General features: G+C 52.7%; 2 protein-coding genes across 2 annotated transcripts in view; one reads left to right on the top strand and one right to left on the bottom strand.

Annotated features, from left to right (window-relative positions):
- Dhx30 (DExH-box helicase 30) overlaps positions 1 to 4,301 on the top strand; it is a 28,569-nt gene extending 24,268 nt beyond the window's left edge. Inside the window, 25 exon segments of the mRNA XM_053743319.1 lie at positions 94 to 593; positions 595 to 685; positions 687 to 707; positions 709 to 930; positions 1,198 to 1,209; positions 1,211 to 1,241; positions 1,244 to 1,273; positions 1,359 to 1,463; positions 1,884 to 2,059; positions 2,253 to 2,308; positions 2,310 to 2,392; positions 2,395 to 2,456; positions 2,549 to 2,633; positions 2,724 to 2,837; positions 2,840 to 2,880; positions 2,882 to 2,902; positions 3,020 to 3,148; positions 3,150 to 3,180; positions 3,296 to 3,334; positions 3,337 to 3,437; positions 3,439 to 3,453; positions 3,551 to 3,654; positions 3,732 to 3,811; positions 3,814 to 3,870; positions 3,975 to 4,301. Of these exon segments, the coding sequence (XP_053599294.1) occupies positions 94 to 593; positions 595 to 685; positions 687 to 707; positions 709 to 930; positions 1,198 to 1,209; positions 1,211 to 1,241; positions 1,244 to 1,273; positions 1,359 to 1,463; positions 1,884 to 2,059; positions 2,253 to 2,308; positions 2,310 to 2,392; positions 2,395 to 2,456; positions 2,549 to 2,633; positions 2,724 to 2,837; positions 2,840 to 2,880; positions 2,882 to 2,902; positions 3,020 to 3,148; positions 3,150 to 3,180; positions 3,296 to 3,334; positions 3,337 to 3,437; positions 3,439 to 3,453; positions 3,551 to 3,654; positions 3,732 to 3,811; positions 3,814 to 3,870; positions 3,975 to 4,228 (2,460 nt within the window). The 3' untranslated portion in view covers positions 4,229 to 4,301.
- A 2,682-nt stretch (positions 4,302 to 6,983) lies between these two features.
- Positions 6,984 to 14,852, bottom strand: part of Map4 (microtubule associated protein 4) — a 114,820-nt gene continuing 106,951 nt past the window's right edge. The window contains 4 exon segments of the mRNA XM_047532339.1: positions 6,984 to 7,176; positions 7,178 to 7,275; positions 9,474 to 9,586; positions 11,810 to 11,891. Coding sequence (XP_047388295.1) covers positions 7,122 to 7,176; positions 7,178 to 7,275; positions 9,474 to 9,586; positions 11,810 to 11,891 — 348 coding nt within the window. The 3' untranslated portion in view covers positions 6,984 to 7,121.

Raw genomic sequence — 14,852 nt, 5'->3', positions numbered from 1 at the left:
GACCCAGACGAATCCTGTGGAAGGGCTGACTGTGCGTGAAAGAGGAAGATGGTATTTCTCTTTCACCATTTTGCTTGCCTCCTTGTCCCCCAGTACCCTGTGGACAGTTCATGGATCTCCCCAGAGCTTCGGCTGCAGAGTGATGACATCTTGCCCTTGGGGAAGGACTCAGGGCCCCTGAGTGACCCTATAACAGGCAAGCCCTACGTGCCCCTGTCAGAAGCAGAGGAGGTACGACTGAGCCAGAGCCTGCTAGAGCTGTGGCGGCGGCGAGGGCCAATCTGGCAGGAGGCTCCCCAGCTACCTGTGGACCCACATCGGGACACCATCCTCAGTGCCATTGAGCAGCACCCGGTCGTGGTCATCTCTGGGGACACAGGCTGTGGGAAGACCACGCGCATCCCCCAGTTGCTGCTAGAGCGATATGTGACCGAGGGCCGTGGTGCCCGCTGCAATGTGATCATCACCCAACCTCGCCGCATCTCAGCTGTGTCTGTGGCACAGCGGGTCAGCCATGAACTGGGCCCTTCCTTGCGCCGGAATGTGGGCTTCCAGGTGCGCTTGGAAAGGCAAGCCCCCAGCCGAGGTGGGGCCTGCGTTCTGCACTGTGGGCATTCTGTTGCGGAAGCTGCAGAGCAACCCCAGCCTAGAGGGTGTGAGCCATGTTATTGTGGATGAGGTCCATGCAGCGGGATGTGAACACAGACTTTCCTGCTGATTCTGCTCAAGGGCCTTCAGCGGCTCAACCCGGGCCTGCGGCTGGTGCTCATGAGTGCTACAGGCGATAATGAGCGCTTCTCCCGCTACTTTGGTGGCTGCCCTGTCATCAAGGTGCCTGGCTTCATGTATCCCGTCAAGGAGCACTACCTGGAGGACATCCTCGCCAAGCTGGGCAAACACCAGTACCCACATCGGCACCGGCACCATGAGGTGAGGATGCTCCCACCCCATCCCACCCAGGGCTCCTGGCCTATCCTCTGGAGTTCCCCTCTCCCAGTCCCTGTGGCTTGCAGCTGAGAACAAGTTTCCCTCCCCAGTCCACAGTTGCCTTCATAAAATCCGGAATAATCATGTTTGAGTGGCAAGTATGTGAGGTTGGGGTCAGGGGCTGTGTCTCACGAAGTCATGGTGGCCATACACTGTGCATGGATCCCGCACCGCAGAGCTGTGACTGTAGCCTCTCTTCCCTTCACCCAGTCTGAGGATGAAATGCGCACTTGATTTGGACCTTGTGACAGATCTGGTCTGCACATCGATGCCCGGGGGGAACCAGGTGGGTGCTGCCCCCCGCCTAGCATGCCCACCCCACCACCTACTTGCCGGAGCAACCGGCTCATGCCTGCAGGGCCCCTTTACAGGTGGAATCCTGTGCTTCCTGCCTGGTTGGCAGGAGATCAAAGGAGTGCAGCAACGCCTCCAGGAGGCCCTGGGCATGCACGAGAGCAAGTACCTCATCCTGCCAGGTGAGAGCCTTGATCTGAGCCCAAAAACTAGTCTTGCCTTCTCTTCGTGACCCATTTGGGACTTGGGGAGCTCAAGTTTTTTGACCAAGTTTGCACTTTCACTGGACACACGATTTGGGCCTTGGTTTCATCAAGATGGGGCCAAGCCAGGCATATGGCACACACCTGTGATCCCAGAAAACTCAGGAGGCTGAGGCAGAAGTATTGTGAGTTTGACCCTCAGCGCCTTAGCAAGACCCTGTCTTGAAATAAAAAAATAAAAAGGGTTAGGGAGGTAGCTCTATGGCAGAGCACCCCTGGGTTCAATCCTAGAACCACAAAAAACAAAAGAAAAAAGATGGGGGTCCAGATCCCCCCACCCAGGAGCTGCTTCTGGTGGGAGCAATGCCCATAGACATCGTACATCTTATTGCCCTTTAGTGCACTCCAACATCCCCATGATGGACCAGAAGGCCATATTCCAGCAGCCTCCAGTTGGGGTGCGCAAGATCGTCTTGGCCACCAATATTGCTGAGACCTCCATCACAGTTAATGACATTGTGCATGTCGTGGACAGCGGCCTGCACAAGGAGGAACGCTACGACCTGAAGACCAAGGTGGCACCTCTCTCCTGAGCCCAGTCCTTGGGGGGATCTCATTTCTGAGGTGGCCTGTAGGACAGATGCACTTTAGACTTGTTGTGCCTTGAGAAGACCAAACTTGTGGGATCTCAGTGTCCTTATTACAAGACGGCCTTGAGGGGGGGTATTTGAGGAAGGCCTATGGCTTCTCACCTGTCCCTTTCCCCAGGTGTCCTGCCTTGAGACTGTGTGGGTGTCAAGAGCCAATGTGATACAGCGACGGGGCGGCAGGCCGCTGCCAGTCAGGCTTTGCTTACCACTTGTTCCCTCGGAGTCGGCTAGAGAAAATGGTCCCTTTCCAAGTGCCAGAATCCTGCGCACGCCTCTTGAGAACCTGGTGCTGCAAGCCAAGATCCACATGCCTGAGAAGACGGTGCGGCAGAGGCAGGGCTGGGCAAGGGCTGGACTCTGGAAGGGGCAGGAGAGGTGCAGGCTCACGAGGGCTCTGGCTTGTTCTTGCCATAGGCAGTGGAGTTCCTCTCTAAGGCCGTGGACAGTCCAAATATCAAGGCGGTAGATGAAGCTGTCATCTTGCTCAGGAGATCGGTGAGTGTAGACTGGGCCGGACCAGGCTGGGCTGGACTGAGTGGCTCGTGGGTAGGACTGACAGCTGAGCTGTTTTGCAGGGGTGCTGGACCAGCGGAGTACCTGACCACCCTGGGGCAGCGCCTAGCCCACATCTCCACTGACCCTCGGCTGGCCAAGGCCATAGTACTGGCAGCCATCTTCCGCTGCCTGCACCCACTGCTGGTGGTGGTTCCTGCCTCACCCGGGACCCGTTCAGCAGCAGCCTGCAGAAATCTGGCAGAGGTGGACAAGGTCAGACCCAGTCCCTTCCTGTAGTCCTCTGGCTGTCCCATCCAGCCCTCCATCACCTGCTATTCTGAGGTGATCTCCTGGCTCCTCTTGAGGTCTCAGTACCTTCTCTCCTCCTAGGTGAAGGCACTGTTGAGCCATGACAGTGGCAGTGACCATTTGGCCTTTGTGCGGGCTGTGGCTGGCTGGGAGGAGGTGCTGCGCTGGCAGGACCGCACTTCCCGGGAGAATTACCTGGAGGAAAACCTGACTCTATGCACCAAGTCTGCGCTTCATCCACGGTCAGCCCCGGCCCCCGCCTGGCTCCCAACCCTTCCTGCCATGCAAAGCTTTTATTGTCCTCCTCCGCCACTTTGTGGCAGGGACCTCTGTTCACTCAGCACCTTGCCTCCCCAGGGCTCATCAAACAGTTCTCAGAGAACATTTATGAGGCCTTCTGGTGGGGAAGCCTTCGGACTGCACGCTACCCTCTGCCCAGTGCAACGAGTACAGTGAGGAAGAGGAGCTGGTGAAGGGTGTGCTGATGGCCGGCCTCTACCCCCAACCTCATCCAGGTGCTTCTTCCAGAAGCAGTTGACCCAGCTCCCAGCCTCCTTCCCCAGCTCCTTGCTCCTTGCTCAACTCCACCTGTTCTTTCCTCCTTCCCTGCAGGTGAGGCAGGGCAAGGTGACCCGGCAGGGGAAGTTCAAGCCCAACAGTGTTACGTACAGGACCAAATCTGGCAACATCCTGCTGCACAAGTCCACCATCAACAGGTGGGGGGCAGGCAGGACTGGACAGGGCAGCTGGGAAGGGCCAGAAGGGTGACCTCACCCAGCCCTGTGTTCCATAGGGAGGCCACACGGTTACGGAGCCGCTGGCTGACGTACTTCATGGCTGTCAAGTCCAATGGCAGTGTCTTTGTCCGGGACTCCTCCAGGTGCACCCACTGGCTGTGCTGCTGCTGACTGATGGGGATGTCCACGTCCGAGGTACGTACCTCGGCTTCTGGCCCCTGCCCCTTCATACACTGTTGTTCCATGTTCTTAGAGGCCTGGCCCCTCATCAGTTCCCCACTGTCTTCTCCCTTCACCAGATGATGGGCGCCGGGCCACCATTTCCCTCAGTGACAGTGACCTGCTGCGACTGGAGGGCGATTCACGAACTGTGCGGCTGCTGAGGGAGCTGCGACGGGCCCTGGGCCGCATGGTGGAGCGGAGCCTGCGCCGCGAGCTGGCTGCACTTCCACCACATGTGCAGCAGGAGCATGGGCAGCTGCTTGCGCTGCTGGCAGAACTGCTGCGAGGACCATGTGGCAGCTTTGACGTGCGCAAGACAGCTGATGACTGAGCCCCTCTTTCCGCTGGGGCTGTGTACAGAGTGCAAATGTTTATTTAAAATAAAGTTCTATTATCCCTTGTGAGCATTGCTTACCTGCTCCTCCCTTGGGGCCTCGGCACTCTGCACCGTGGGCCACAGTTCCCCACATTGAGAATGAAAGCATGGCTGGGTCTGGTGGGGCACCCTATATCCAGTGACTTCGGGAGACTGAGGCAGGAGGATCACAAAGCCAGCAAAGATCCTGTCTCAATGTTTTTTAAAAAGGGCTGGGAATGTGGCTCAGTGGTCAAGTGCCCCTGGGCTCAATCCCTGTATCAAGAAGAAGAAAAAAAGTATGGACAGGCGAGACTCAGATCTTTAGTGCTCAGGGGGCAGGCTGGCTATGGCCCAAGTCTCAGGGGAGAGAAGGGCTTGGTGATTCCACACCTCAAGAGTTTGAGGGGCTGGGGAGATAGCTCAGTTGGTAGAGTGCTTGCTTTGTAAGCACAAGGCCCTGGGTTCAATCCCCAGCACCCAAAGAAAAAGAGTTTGAGCCACCACTGCTGTCAATTAGCCTGAATTGCTTGGCCAGCCCCACTATTGACAGCTGCTGCTAGGGGTGCCCGCACTATGGGGAGTTTGTCAGATGGTCACTGTCCTTGTAACCTTGTAGGTTAAGATGGTGATTCCCATGCAGCCAAGGCCACCTGATCATCCTTGGGTGGTGTGGTGACCATGGTGCAAGCACACAGAGCATCTGTCTGTCCTTGGTATGCACAAAGGGGACAGAGTGCAGTGCACACAAGGCCCCTGACACAGGATGAGGTGGGCATGCATGGGTACAAATCAAGACAAGCAACGCAGGACCTATGTGGTGGGACATCAGGCAGCTTTATTTACTCTTGAAATCAATACAACAGAATCACAGACAGGGGTAATGGCTGAGCCATAAGCAAATTGGAAGTATTCCAGGACTGTCCCATCCCCAAATGGTTGCAGAGTAGTACACATCACACAGGGGCCGCTGGGTCCCCATCTTGTCACGCCAGCCTTCTCAGGTTCTCCGGCTTGTAGGACCCTTCAAGGGAGCTGGGACCAGACAGGAACACTGACCACTCATATGGACTACCTAGAGAGCTCTCCGTTGGGCCACCTCCCTCCCAATCCTTGGCCAAGGGATTAAAAGGACCCAGAGACTCTTGTCAACCTCAGCATTCCTCAAGGCCCCAGGATCAACACTAGGGAGGGTAGCAGGTACCTTCAGGTCCAGTACCCATCACTTCCTTTACCCCAGTTTCATCTTGCTGAGAGAACACTGGTGTCCTAGGGTCCCTGGCACAGTTAAAGCACGTGGCAGACAGTTGGGAAGAAATCCCACCTCCCTGCCTTGGGCTGCACTTCTCCACTAGGCCTGTGCAATTTCTTGGCATGTGCTTGGGAAGCTGGGGATCTGATGTCAAGCTTTCCCAAAGACACAGTTGCCCCAGAAATGGGGAGGGTCTTCAGGTCCAGGGATGCCCACCCTCTGCATGGAGATCAAATTCGAACATAAAGAGATGCTAGGAGCAGAAGTGGAGATTGTGGAGTTCAAGAGCAGGGCCAGAGGGGCCAAGTCTGGGTCAGCCTCTTGAGGCAAGTCTGCACAGCAGAAAATGCCCCTCCAGAGAAGCCCGTGGAAACGCCCAGGCCACTTCACTACAAACTTATATGTTTTAATCCTTTATTAGAAACCATGCAAACTTTAATACAAAAAATACAAGTGCAATAAGAATCGTGTCAATACAATTCCCGGGATTTCTCCTCACTGTAGCCATCCCACAGGTGGGCCCAGCTGGGTGGCCACCCCTCCACAGGCTGGCCTCTCCTGCCTCTCCCCACTCCTCTCCAGCCAGGTTAGAAGGGAAGTGGAATGGCTCGTTCTCACGCCTTTTACTTTTTAAAATTTCCAGACCTGATTCCCCACTGTCCATATGAGCTCTGGAACATCTCAGGCTTCCCTGGACATGAGGGCTTGAGTGTCCTAGACCTAAAGCGTTTTGACCTTCATGACCTTTTTTCCATTTCTCCAGCCCTGGCTTTGCATCCCACAGCTGACCACCAGATCCCAGGGAATGAGACAGATGCCAAAACCAGCCTCTTGGTTAGAAAAGAAAAGCAGCATACACACAAAATACCAATACAACCAGTCCACACCGACCAGCCCAAGTATGCCTGCCCTGTTCACCAGGCTGCAGCACCACACCGCACTTCCCTGCCCAGAGCAGGGCAGCCCCCAACGCCTGACATCCTCCTAGGTGGAGGCTTAGGATCATCTTCCCTCCCTGTTTCCTTTAACACCTACTGAGGACTCTCATTTACACATGGCTTCAACCTGCACAACTACTCCACCAGTTTATAGGTTACTAGGAAAAAGAATAAAGAGAGTGTGACAGCAGCTAGGCAGGTATGGTAAGCAGCGGGACAGGCAGCACCAACCCCTAACTAACTTGGGGCAGGGCAGCAAGAGGGCCGGCACCAGCTGCATAGGTGGGCACCGTTGTGGGGTCAAAGGGAGAGGCAGTGGCTTAGCAGGCTCCAGGGGATGCAGTCAGTGCCCAGCCATCACAGAATCCACCTCCACTCTTCCCTCCAGGTTGACCCAAGGAGAAGGGACGGTATGTCAGTTTCTTTTGGGTTTCGTCCAGAAAACCCAAACAAAGGAGGTTGGAATCTGGTTCCCCCTCCTCCATCCCATGGGACCCCAACCCACCCCATTCCCCTCCCAACCTTCTCCATGGAGCCGTGGAGCAGTGATGGACAGGAACAAAGCCAGGAGCTGGGCCCTGGGAGAGAGTGGAAGGAGGTGTGGGGGCAGAACTGCTGCTGCCCTGGGCAAGCGAGGCAGGAGGGCAGGGGCCTAGGGGGCTGCCTAGCACCCAGGTGCTCACGGGTCTAGTACCCGGCCCCGGGAAAGGGAGCCAAGGGCCCGGGAGCCAAGCTGGGCCGCCAGGGAAGTGGGGGGGCCGGGAGACAATGTCGGCCCCATGGTCGGTGCGGGCCCTGGCGTTAGCCCGGAACGTCAGCCTGTAGGTCTCAATCTGCAGTGACACGGGAGGAGGGAAGGGAGAGGGTAAAGGGGGAGACAAGAGGAGGAACACAGGGGAGACGGAAGACGAGACCAGAATGTCATCATTAGATGCCTGGAAAATAAAGGTTACTGTGTTAAAATTTAGGCCACACTCTAGTCAAAAAACAAAGGACTTTCAATTTTCAGCCAGTGGCAGGGCCCCTGGCAGGCCCTCAGGCCGAGCCCAGCCACTTACTTGTCTCCTGGATCTGGCAGTCCAAGGTCTGGGCCTCCCTTTGGTCACCACCCCCCGACAGGGTGGTGTGGCCACTGAGACCACTGGCTGAAGTGGGGGCGCCAGCTCCAGGCGCTGCCTCAGAGATGGCCAGCTCCTCCCCAGCAGGGGGGGCCGCACACGGAGGGGCCTCGCTGCCACCGCCCTCAGTCTACAATGAAACAGTGGGGGAGACAATGTGGGATCAGTAGGGGAGGGAGTGGGATGGGGTGATGGTGGTGGGTCTCACACACAGCCCCACTGCCCGGCACCCACTGGCTCAAGCTCAAGGCACAGTCACCTGGAGAATCTGGATGGTGTCTCTCCCTCCCCCACACTCAGTGCCTGGTGATAAGCCCTGGGGGTCCCTCTGTGGCACATGGGGCCTTGTGAAGCCTCTCTGAGGCTAGACCTCCACCAAGGCCAGCACCACATTAAAGTGCTATCAGGACAGACAGCAGCAAGCCTGAAGGGTGACCGGGAGCTACGGCTGGGACTTGGTTGGGAAGAGGGGATACTGCAAGTCACCTCTGATTCCCCACAATCCCAGATCAGCCCTGCACAGCATGTACAGGAGGGGTGCTCAGCAGTCCATGGGCACCCTGCCTGCTCATTTATGTGGTCACATCCCCCTGACATGCAGCTCTTCTGTACTGGGGCATATTCTGGGGCCCAGGGACACAGGGGAAGCAGGAAGATATCCAAGGAGGGTGTGAGTCAGGGAGGCTTTGGGGACTTGGTCAGCATCACAGAAAGAGGGGACACTGAACACTCAGTGGGGATAAAGGAGAAAAGAAGGAATAACAGGAAGCACCAGTGAGCTTGAGCACCAGAATGCCCAAAAAGTGACAATGGAGACTTCTCTTTGTTTTTTAATCACAACAGATAAAGAAACAGGACTGCATATTAGAAAAATAATCCAGAAATAATAAAGGAAGACAATGTGAATAATGTAAAGAACGTAAGGCTTAGAGTCAGAAAGACCCAGGTGTGAATACTGGTTTGCACTTGCCTGCCGTGTGGACTTGAACAAGGGGCCAAACCTCAGTTAATGTCCTACTGAGACAGATTTGGTTGAAAACGAGACCAGAACAGCATCCTCAGGAAGGACCCACCCCCCATCCCAGGACAATGTTCATGGAACCTGAGTGGGGCTGGAATCTGAATGGAAAGGAAGGATGGGCTGGGGAAGGACCAGCACAGGCGAGCAGACGCAGAGGGAAGGCCAGAGCAGCTGCTCTTACCCCTGCCCCCTGCTCAGCTTTCCCCAAGCCGAGGCAGCATTCTTCTGCTTGGAAGCCTAAAGGACACTGCCCCCAAGGTCCCCCACCCATCCATGACGTGGAACAAAGGACAGACAGCATCTAGGACACACATAGTGTCTCATGGTACAGTGGAAGGAGGGAGGGAGGAGAAGAGAGAGGGCAGGAAGGGAGGAGAGGCCCGGCTAGTCCTGAGGAGGGGAGATTTGCCACCTGGGTTCTCTCCCAGAGCCCTGGGTAGGGGACCTGGGCAGGCCTCCAGAGGCAGGGTCCAAGGTCATGCCAAATCTGCTGTCACTGGCAATTGAAAATGCAGACTCTTGCACCCAGGCTAAGAATGGAACCTGACATGAAGGCTGCATTGAAGATGCTGTATCCCCTTTCATGACAGGCAACTGAGCATCATGTGAAAAACAGCTGGGATGGATTCCATAAGGCAGGCCATGGCTCTCAGGGGCAAGGTTCTGCCACACAACTGATAGGTGAGAGGGTGGCAGCGCTGGGGCCTCTTCACCACTCCTGCCTTGCTCAGGACTGATGGTGGATAATGGGAAAACAGCAATGGCATGGGTGGAGATATGACTCCTGAAGAGACTGAGGGGCGGTGACAGGTGCCCACCTGACTGGACCCTGATCCTAGCTGCACAATCAGACCCCTCCCCAGCTTTGTTCCTTCAGTGACCCACTCGCTACCTTCACGGCACCTCCTGCAGGCAGGTGGCCCACATTATCGAGGGATCCCACCTTGGCCTGGGCCTTCTCCTTGAAGTTCAACTTCTGACTTTCAATCTTGACATCTCCTCCACCTGGAACCAGAAAGGAAACAATCACTGAGCGGGTGGAGAATACCCTGCGGTAGGAGCCTGAAACAGGAACCTGGCCACGTGCCCAATCTAGAAAAGGGAGAAATGTGACCTGCTCCTGGGTGGCCCTGAGGTGGCACAGTGAACAGGCTTGTCATAGGGCTACACTTACTGAGGTGAGACACTCTCCATCTGGCAGTTGAGGATGTCCTCAGGGAGGGACAGCCGTCCTCATCCATACCCACAGTGCCAGGCTGAGGCCTGTTCAGCCCTGACCAGGCTGGGCACTTGGCATGCAGAACACTGACTCCAGGGCAACCCCGTTACAGTGGCCCAGACGAGCAGTGCTTATGATCCTCCTGACAGGGTGGTGACGCCCTTGACCTAGCCCATATGGTGTTTCTCAGGTACAGCTTCCCTGAATTGACACCAACGTGCTGTCAGGGTTCTCATCCTCACTTCTGAGGGACTAAAGCTGATGCTGGAAAAGAGAAGTCACTTGCTCAGAGTCACCACCAAGCTAGTGATTGACAGGGACAGAATGAGAATATCACCTGAGTTCTGCAGTGAAAAGAAGTAACTATAAAAAGCAAAGAGGTGGTCTCAGAACTGGAAGTTGAGAAAGGACAGGCATGGTCCAGGTCAGCCCCAGGATCCAGTGCTAAGCAAAGGTGACCTGTACACTGGGCAAGATTCAGAACTCACTGGCTGGACAGGCCGTAGGATCATAGGGGGAAGTGCAGGTTAGTCTGCCCACACTGGGCACCCAACCCTTCTTATGCTCAGTAGTCTGTTTCCCTTTTAAACAGCCCTCTTCATCCATCTCCTCTCTCTCCAAACTGTAAACCTCAATACTTAGCTTCTTGCTGAATTTTCCAGGTGTCCTATGCACCGCACTGCTAGGTCTAGCAAACACTAGACCTCAAGTCCCTTAGTGTCACTAGGGAAAGATGTTATTCTCACAGAAATTAATTTTCCAGATAAAAGAAAAAAAAAAATAGGTTAAGGACCAAATTCTTTTGATCTTTTTTTTGGGGTGTGTGTGTGTGTGTGTGCAGGGGCACTAATGGGGACTGAACCCAGGGACACTTAACCACTGAGCCACAATCCCAGTCCTTTTTTAAATTTTGAGACAGGGTCTTGTTAAGTTGCTTATGGCCTCACTAAATTGCTAAGGTTGGTCTCAAACTTGCAATCCTCCTGCCTCAGTCTCCCAAGTTGCTGGGATTACAGGTGTGCACCACCGTGTCCCAACTTTTTTTTTTTGGGGTACTGGGGATTTAATCAAGGGATGCATTTCTACTGAGTTACATCCCAAGTCCCTTTTATTTTTTATTTTGAGACAGAATCTAACTAAATTGCTTATTAGGACCTCACTAAATTACTGAGGCTGACCTCAAACTTTTGATCCTCCTGTCTCAACCTCCCCAGCCACTGGGATTATATGTGTGTACTACCGGGTCTAGTTGTTTGGATCAGCACAACTCTAAGACAGCCACTACTGCTGAGAGGGGAGGGTGTTTCTGTGCCTTCTCCTTGGGTGACCCAGAGGGCTCATCAGAGAGATGCCAGACATGCCAGCCACAGTGTGTGCAACTGCAGTGACACTTCCCCACCTCAAGATGCTCTATGTACCCAGGAACTGGGACACACAGGGCTGTGAGGTGACAGCCAAGGTAGGAGACCCAACTCTACTCAGAGACTCTGGGCCAACTATGCTGTGGGAAGAAGATGGCACTGCTGAAGTTTTAAGATCCACACCCTTGGGCCTAGGTGGCATTCATGAACACCTCTCCTCTAGTACCAAAGCATCACTGCTTAGGAGATGTTTTACTCCTGGATCTGACAGGTAAGTCCCAACCACTACTCTCTAGCACTCCATCAAGCACTAGCTTCTGGAATACTCCTCTGGGAGGCAGGGTCATGTCCTCAACCTAGCACTCGGCTCTGTTCTAGGCCTAGGTCAACGGTGCCAGGCACACGGCAGGCACTGGAGAACAGCTATGCAAATGGGGCCTTTACAAGCTATTCCTCCTCCAACAGGGAAGCAGCACCCTGCCATCCCTGACAGGGTTTGAGAACCCTATGGTTTCTACCATGGGTCCTCAGGGGGAGGTGGCTCCATGAGTCTTTATAACATGAAACCATCGCAGCCAGAGGAACCAGCAGACCCATAGCAGGACCATCTGCTTAGAGAGCGTCCGTGGGCACAGAGGTGCCACTCACCAGGCTTGTGTTTGATGTTAGCCTTGGACCCACACTTGGAAGAGACCTTGGAGATGTCCACTTTCTTGTTCTGAATCTGAACCTAGGGAGAAGAACAGGAAGAAATTACTACCTCAGAGAAAGGGTACACTATTAGGGCCAAATCCACACTACCCTCATAATCTTCCCACATCAAGGTTTTTCTTACTTGTAAACCCCCATCTGTCTATTCAAGGACAGGGTCAAACTCCCAAGGTGCTTAAAGGAGTCTTCAATTTACCCTGGTCCTGTTCTTCAGCTCTGACCACATCCCACAGACCATACCCTGTTTCTCTCTCCCTCTCTCTCTCTCTCACATAAAAGCATGCACGCTTTTCCCTGTAGACCATTCGGGCGTCCTTCAAATGGCACTACTGCCAACATTAAGGCTCTCCTGAAATATTCCTTTTGTTTCACCTCAAAATCCTACCCATCAATCCCTCACCCACAGGAACATGATAACATTTTGGCATATTTCCTTCCAGTTCTTTTCAATGTACTTCCCCACAGATGACAAACAGCCCCACATGATTCTGTAAGTGTTGACTCCATGGCATCAATAGCTTCCCACAAAAGATAGTAAATGAGAAGAAATGCCACAGAACAAATGTAACATGTGGTATAAATCAACCCTAATCCCTCATATTGACATTTAGGATATTTCTAATTTTACACTTCTATAAACATGGCAGCAGTTTATATCTTTGCAAATGCAAAGTGTTTGTGACTCTCATGTTGACTTTGGGCAAGATGCCCAGAAGTTTGACCACCTGGTCAAAGACAGATTGTTTTCAGGTGTTGCTTTTTATTTTTTGAGATGCTATGCTATGCTTGATTCGTTTTCTGCTCCCTGCAAGCCTCCACATAAGGCCTTTACTTGGCTGACTATCTGTCCATGTTTGGTGAATGATTAAAAGGATAAAGTGTCTCATAAGGTTATTTATTCCAAATAAATCATGGTACAGGATATGCCCTGTGATGGAGACTGGTTTGGGTGTCCTCTACACTTGGTCCTGCTTTTAAAGTGGTCATTGGATTTTCATCTATGCCTGTCCCTCGTGAACCTTGGAAAAGCATCTCAGTACCAGGACTGATGGCACACCTTTGAGTCAATACAGGGAACACTATCTATAGACAGGAGTACTTTGCGTTCCTGGATGAGGAGTTCAGGGTTCCTCAGAGTGGCCCTGGGCCTGCAGAAGAGTCTGGTTTTCCAACACAATCAACTCCTTCCTGCAGTGGCCCTCTGGGCTCTACCAGCAGGTGGCTCACCATTTTGGCTGAACACTGTTAGACAGGTAACCACCTTCTCAGGGCCTGTCAGTCTTTCTTCAGTGTCAGGAAGCATGTCCTCACTATGTTCCATGAAGAGAGACATGGTGACCTCTGTAGTTTTGTACTTCTACCCACAGTCTGGGGATAGTCACTACCTATAGTGGTCAGCTTGCTCGAGCTGTTCTTGCTCTTGCCTCTGTAGCTCTGCAGAGCCCCTCACATTCTCCTCCTCATCCTTCTCCGAAGTCTTACGTGGTTCTAGCTTCAATCCCCTCTTCCTCACATCATCTATGAAGGGACACCATCACGAACTATAGAGTAGTTGCTCCACATCATTTAGAGAGAAGCTACCACTGCACAAACACACAGCCTCTACTTTACCCATCTTTCCCCAAAAGGCTTCAGTTTTGCCTAGATAAGAACAATTTCTTCTTTTTGCTTCAGGCCATGGTTCATTCCACAGATATTTATACATATCTCCAATGTGGATGGAATTTATAACACATTCTAAATGTGTACCTGCTGGGAGGTGAAACTCCCCAACTATGGAGTTGGTGGCCAAATTGCTACAATAAATGCTTTATATGGATTAGAAAAAGGGACTCCTGTTTAGGAGTCCTTATCCTTTTAACTTATACAATGAAACATTTTCAGTTGAGTGATATATCTAGGACTGGCATCAAAATAACCAGGGTAGGTAAACACCTATCACCTAGTACTGGCCATGGAAATAGTAAACAAAGCTGAGTTTGCATATCAAGTTCATTTTACCATTTTTTTCTACTTTTGTATGTTTTAAAATTTCCAAGCTGAGTATGGTGGTGTAGAACTGTAATCCCAGCTACTCAGGAGGTTGAGACAGGAGGATTACAAGTTCGAGGTCAGCTTTGGCAATTTAGTAAGACCCTGTCTCAAAATAAAAAATAAAAAAGGAACAGGGATGTGGCTCCATGGTAAAGTGCCCCTGGATTCAATCCCCAGTAACACAAAAATAATAACAAAATATAAAAAATTTCCATTAAAAAGAATTTCCATAAAAAGTTTAAGAAAGCTTAACTTAGCCCACTTAGTTATAACAAGGTGCACCACCTTTAAGATACAACTCCTTTCCTTCCCTGGTCACTCAGTTCCATCCTGTGCTCTAGCTTCCAAGAACTGTGGGCTTTTTCTAGCCTAAAATGTATGCCACCTTCCCAGGCTGGCCCAATATCCCCTCCTCAGTGAAGCCTGAGTCAGCAAAGCCACGATGGTCTCTCAAAGGACACCTTCATGTGCGACAGCATCCACTGCACCTCTCCTTATCTATATGTTTCCACAGGATGAACCACTCTGAGAATCTGCAGGCCTAATGCAGATGCCAAAGTATGCTGTGGAAGTGAGGTGCCAACAGTTCTTGGCACCCATTTTCTTTATTTTTTTTTCCATACCTTTCTTTATTTGTTACGAGGTGCTGGGATTGAACCCAATGCCTCACACATGCTAGGCAGTACTCTACCACTGAGCTACAACCCCAGTCCCTGGGCACACATTTTCTGCCTCGTAAGGGGGAAACGGAACCAAGGCGGCCATAAAATCTTAAACTGGGGACATCCACAGAAGAAGCTGCTACATTGGATAAATGAACACATCACCTGACTTTCTCCCTTCCCCTGATGTTCTCTGGTTCTCATCGAGTGGTATTTGTTTGTAGTTGGGGAGCATGTGAGGAGGACTGGCATCTTGCTCCAAGTCTCTCATTCTGGCAGTAACC

Source organism: Sciurus carolinensis, chromosome 17 (assembly GCF_902686445.1).
Source record: "Sciurus carolinensis chromosome 17, mSciCar1.2, whole genome shotgun sequence".
Classification (NCBI taxonomy): domain Eukaryota; kingdom Metazoa; phylum Chordata; class Mammalia; order Rodentia; family Sciuridae; genus Sciurus; species Sciurus carolinensis.
This window is presented reverse-complemented; position numbering and strand designations above follow the sequence as displayed.